Genomic DNA, 5,492 nt, shown 5'->3' with positions numbered 1-5,492 from the left:
TAATTTTCATCATTTGTTGGATGAATTTAATGAATACTCCAAAATTTCTTGTGCTGATTTGACTAAAACACACTTACCTTCCGATCCGTGAACTTTGGAAGCATTGAAAAGCGGTTATTAAAGCATATTATTGAAATTACACAACTAACTTTAGTTCTTAAATTCGTCGTACCGTTTTAAAATCCATCCATCAAAATTTTTCATCGTCCGAACTAAAAATCACAACGCGCATGTATTTGTGTAGGACGGCATGTTATTCTGCAAAATTTTTGCAGGTCAGGCAAGTGTTCCTGGCTGTCGAATAACGACAATACCTTGCGTGAGTTATTATCATTTATGAATGGCGGGAATTAAAACGATTAGTCGACATTTTCTTTTTCGTCGCACGAAAAAACGTAGAAAATTTCGCTGGTAGGACTTCTTTAATGATAAAAAGCATTTAAATAGATCTCAGCTCACTTTGATTGATTGCGTATGACAGACAACAAACTAAAATATTAGGGAATAATTAGTTTTGCACTGTGTGTCATAAAAATGGTGATATTTTTTATGATTTGTGTTGGATAGGACGGAAATAGGCAATTACGACGAAGCAGCAACATACCCTAAGCATATTCAAAGAAAACTCAAGTTTTAATTTTCATTAAAAAAAATTATCTTACGGAGCGTCAATTAAGAAAAAGTCTTAGTTCTCATTTTAATTATGATAATAATTAAATTATAATGCTCTACTCAGTTAGGCCATAACAAATTACTTGTAAAATTATTGTCAGCCCCCCCCACTCCCCCCTTCAAAATTGATTTTAAAAATCTAGGGGCAAAAAAATTTTTGCACTTGAGTAAAAAGTTTTTGTTAAAAATCAATTGTCTGTGAGCTTTACAATATAGAGAACTCGAAAGTGTACGGAATGTTTACACTGCTAGTACGAAACAGAATTGGAAGTTCAAAAAATGAAATTTCCGAAAATCGGCGAAAAAATTTCTTCAATTTTTTCTCTTATTTGGCAGCTTTTCGCATGAAAAATAATAACGTTTATATGAGTAGTAAAAATAGATTTAGTTTTCACGATTAAACTTTAAGTAAAAATGCATAAAACGCTTAATTTTTTTCGTGATTACACTTTTTTTTAGTTGCCAAATATCGGAAGGACAAAAATTTTATAAAATATTAGTACTGCCTTGTTTAACTCAGTAAAATTTTGAGGTCAATCATTTTCTTCTAGATATCCTTTATCTTCAAAAGTGAAAAACGAAATATTTACGCAATATTTTTTTCATAATTTTTCTGAATATTTGTTTTTGAAAGCATTTGTTAGAATGCTGTGATATTAATATCATAATATCAAGAAATCGGTGATGAACATATTTGTCATATCGTCAATTCAAAACTGGCTTCTCATGTAGCTCTGAAACCCAAAAGTTAAGACCGTCAGCAGGTTCGTTAGAGGGTTAATTTCTAATTTTCCATGTATATTCATTCAGGTCAAGCAAAAATTATCTTTTATGTTTACATTTATGGTTCTATAAATTACGTAAATATTATAAAACTAAATAAGGTGTTGATAAAGTAAATCAAATGACGCATACAAATATTTACGTTGCCTTGGAAAGCAAATATAATTATTGCACGCAGTACGGATTTGTGAATTTTACTGTTAAATAAGGCTTTTAAAGAATAAGGAATATACTAGGAAAACATAGTCAACTTAATCTTTGATGTTCCTGAGAAATTAAAAGAATAACTATTGTTGCAGTAGAAAGGCTAGGTTACACCGCTAGGTGAATTAATTCGGGTTTTTTACATTATCAGTACTTTAAAAAAGTATAATTGATGAAACTTTTATTGAATATATCGTTTTTTGCCAAAGCCTTTTTTTTAATCTTGAGTGGACCTATTTCTGATTTAGAGTGGACCTAAATTGGGATTGTCATAGTTTCTTCCACGTAAATGAACAAAATAATAACAAAGAATTTTTTTTCAATACTGCAACTATACTACTGCTATTTATTAATAGGACACAGGGATGAACAGCTTTTACCTTGCTTACACTCTGTTAGAAAGGTATGAAAATCGTTTGAAAAATGTGAAACCGGTCACAGTCTTCTTTCAGCCCATCAATTGAACAATGTCTCAGCGTTTGGGTATGTGTTGAGTATGTATCTGTGTGTGTCATTTGTATATTAGAAATTTATTATTACCTGTTGTTCAGATATGGTTGATACGATTTCCACGTCACAAAAATTTTTCTCTTGCCCGTTAATTTCCAAAATGTAAACCATTCATCTAATGTAATATAACTTGTATTATACGTAGTTTATCAAGTACAGCGGGATTTCGAACTTTTGTTTATTGAATATTTCGAAAGGTAAGATTTTTACTGACGTATGACTACGTCTTACTGCAAAGTTTCAAAAGGTTTGTGACAGCTCCTGTCGAATTTTTGAACATAAAACCGTTGCAATCGTGAAAAATTCGTTGATTAGTGGTAATTATTCAATTTTTAACACATTTATATCCAATTTTGTCAGTTCAAAAATGGTCTAGATTTTGCCACGGTTTTGATTTTGGCAACATAGGCGACACGCATTTGTTGCCAAATTCGAAATCATACTGTAAATTCGAAAACGAAGCAAATTCGACTTCGAAAACAGACACTGATGAAGCCTGCAAGTCGCAGGCGAAATACGTATCTGTCGCGAATAAATATACATATTAGAATCAAATTGGATAAGTTTACTTTTTATTTAATTTCAGACATACTGTAAATGGTGCTTGATAAAATTAAACTTGGTAATTCCACTTTAACCTAGGTTTATAGGTTAGGTTAGAAACTAGGTTTTAATTCTAAATGATAGTCGATGAAGAACTATACCAGATAGACAGTAGGAAATTTCAAAAATAAATATATTAGATCTCAGGGTCACTCAATTCAGGTGGAGAGGGAGGTATTAATTTTGTCACAAGTCAGAGGGGAAAGGTGCTGAAAGAAAAGTTTACATCCCCCAAGAAGAGAATCAGAGGGGTTGTGTATAAGATACGACCACGAATGACGTAGTACAACATTTTGAATATTTTACTAAGCTGATTTTTAATCTATCTGTCAGTCGACTAAAAGGTGATGTGAAGTCAATGTGCTTACTTGTAAGCGGAATATAGTTTTACTTTATTCTGAGCCTCACAATTATTTTAACTATTTAGAAAATTATCAAATATAATATTATTTCTTTGGGCATATCCAGTTCGAAAACGACTATGATTAAAGTTTATTAAGAAGAAAATATGAAAGGTGTACGCTTCAACCGTGTGACGGGTATTTCATCAATTTCTCGTAGTTCAGATGAATGATAATTTCGATCCCTGAGGTTTGCTCTGAAACGTAAACAACCCAATCTTATTCTATAATCGAAAAACGAAAAAACAAATCGTCGTGGAAGAGGAATCCGTTCGAGAAAATATTGGGAAAAAATCGGGATTGTCAACACAACTGTTGTGTTTTTCAAACAGTCAACGTTAATTACTGGCTAAAGATTTAATATTTATCTAACCATCCTCTACATTTTTCTAATCAACATTCGCGCCTCTTTTAGGCAATCGTATGAATTGGAAAATCTATACCAGCTCATACTTGCTCCCGTTTTTCCTGCCTCATAATGTCCATTAAGGTTTCTGAAATTATAGTTCAATATTATTTGTGTCAAAAATGGTGACCCGGATCCAAAACTTACACTGCATAACACTTTTGAAACCACCAACCACTTTTATGTAATGTTGCACAACTATTGTCAAAACTATCGTTATCCCGATCCAATGTACTAAACATAAGTCCATCGTGAGAAGAGAAACTGTCACCTGCATCTCCTCCCACGAACTGACCCAAGATGAGTTTGTATTTTTCAAACTCACTAGCCACAATGAAGCGCTGATAGCGAGCACTTTTCGTCGTACCGTTGAAGCTTGTCATAACCACCAACAGCTCGTAGTTATCATTTCGAGTGATCTGATGCATCTTTTCCAAACCTAACCAATATTCGCCTTGCAGAGATCCAAAACCATCACGATATTCAGTCCAAGTTCGATTGAAGTTCAACGTACCATCGAAGCGCCGGTGTATGACTGTCCAACCACCATTTTCCACAGAGTGATCACAATAAACAAGAAATGACGCAATGGTTGATAGTTCCGGGTGTATCCTGTACATTCCGCTGGTAGTGTTCGGCGTATTCTGACACGATGGTACTTCGTGGACACCTGTCAAAGTATACGCAGTCAAATGATTACTTATTTGTAAACGAAGAACATTTCAACTCTAATACTAACCCAGAGCCAATCGCAGAGCGTTGATAGCTAATGTTTGCTGACTTTTATTGCGAATATCGAGAAGGTTTTCTCGCAACTGGTCGAATTCTTCCAAAATCAGTTCATATCCGAAACCATTACTGGTATCGGATGCAAACGTTACTGCACCGATTGTCACTAGAACAAAAATCACCAAAGAAATTTTCATCTCGGTAATCCAATGCAGTTGATTGACTGACCAGCTAATGGAAAGGAATAATCGTTGTTATTTTTAGTTTACTGCAAAGGTGATTTGCAACGAATTGTAGGGTTGCTCCTAAAACTATATACCCAATGTTGTCTCTCAGTTTCGTTTGCTTTAAACAACACCCTATGCAAAAAGCTGATAACAATCCCAGGCGTATAATATTAAAGCAACACATTGATCAGCGTTTATATTTAATATATTTGAAGCATGCTGTTGTGAATCATTCTGCGCTACAAAGTATTAGCGTACGGTTGCCAACCTCGAACATATCTGCAAGTGCAACGGGAGCACTTATCATCAAAAAGTGTGTACAAAAAAATCGGCACGTCAAGTTTAGGTGAAAAAATAGGTAATTTTCATCCATCACACTTTTCATGTAACGTTCATATGAATTATTAGTAACTTGCACTCATACTAACCGATTTACGTGCGATCCTAGTAAATTTTATCAACTTTTCCATTAATTGGTAGCTGAAGTTCATGTAAGTTGCTGTCAGAAGTTAACATGAGTTTTCACGTGGATACGACGTGTCGATTTTTTAGAGTGTAGGTTCATATTCGGATACTATTAGCCTGTTCGAGGAATCCACGTTGCTTGTTGAATTTTCTAGCGATCGCGATATGAAGGAAGGTTTTGAGTGTCACTTAATGGTAAACCGCGTTGAAAAACACGAATGAAACTGGTTTGAACTTTCCTAGTTATTGAGAGCGTGTAAATTGATCAAATTTTAATAGATAATAATATTATATTTCTTTGTTGAAGCTAATCTTTCGATGGACTGTACCTTGTCCACCGCCGCAGAACGCCAGTTTGCTCCAAAACTCTTCTCACTTCCAACCGTGCTTGGGGATTGTTCAGTTTCCGCTAGACGATGGCCCAATATTTCACAATTGGGCGGAGCTCTAGACAGCGTTGAGAGGGTTCTTGTCCTTGGGCACTACCCATGG

The 5,492-nt window shown here is 34.4% G+C and overlaps 1 protein-coding gene across 1 annotated transcript; it reads right to left on the bottom strand.

Moving 5' to 3' along the window:
* Nucleotides 1-3,235: 3,235 nt before the first annotated feature.
* On the bottom strand, nucleotides 3,236-4,516 carry LOC128743635 (ficolin-2-like). Its single transcript, XM_053840249.1, has 3 exons — nucleotides 4,319-4,516; nucleotides 3,727-4,249; nucleotides 3,236-3,667 (listed from the first exon to the last, which is right to left on the bottom strand). Exons 1-3 carry the CDS (start codon nucleotides 4,503-4,505, stop codon nucleotides 3,553-3,555), a joined length of 825 nt encoding a protein of 274 aa, XP_053696224.1. The 5' UTR covers nucleotides 4,506-4,516; the 3' UTR covers nucleotides 3,236-3,552.
* Nucleotides 4,517-5,492: the final 976 nt, after the last annotated feature.

The sequence above is a fragment of the Sabethes cyaneus genome, chromosome 3, assembly GCF_943734655.1.
Source record: "Sabethes cyaneus chromosome 3, idSabCyanKW18_F2, whole genome shotgun sequence".
NCBI lineage: Eukaryota > Metazoa > Arthropoda > Insecta > Diptera > Culicidae > Sabethes > Sabethes cyaneus.
The sequence above is the reverse complement of the archived record's forward strand: the minus strand, read 5'-3'. Positions and strand labels throughout refer to the sequence as shown.

Coding starts and splice junctions, on each gene's coding strand:
- LOC128743635 (XM_053840249.1), bottom strand. CDS start 4,505: ATGAAAATTTCTTTGGTGATTTTTGTTCTAGTGACAATCGGTGCAGTA. Junction 4,250..4,318: donor CGCTCTGCGATTGGCTCTGG/GTTAGTATTAGA, acceptor ATACTTTGACAG/GTGTCCACGAAGTACCATCG. Junction 3,668..3,726: donor TTTCAAAAGTGTTATGCAGT/GTAAGTTTTGGA, acceptor CTATAATTTCAG/AAACCTTAATGGACATTATG.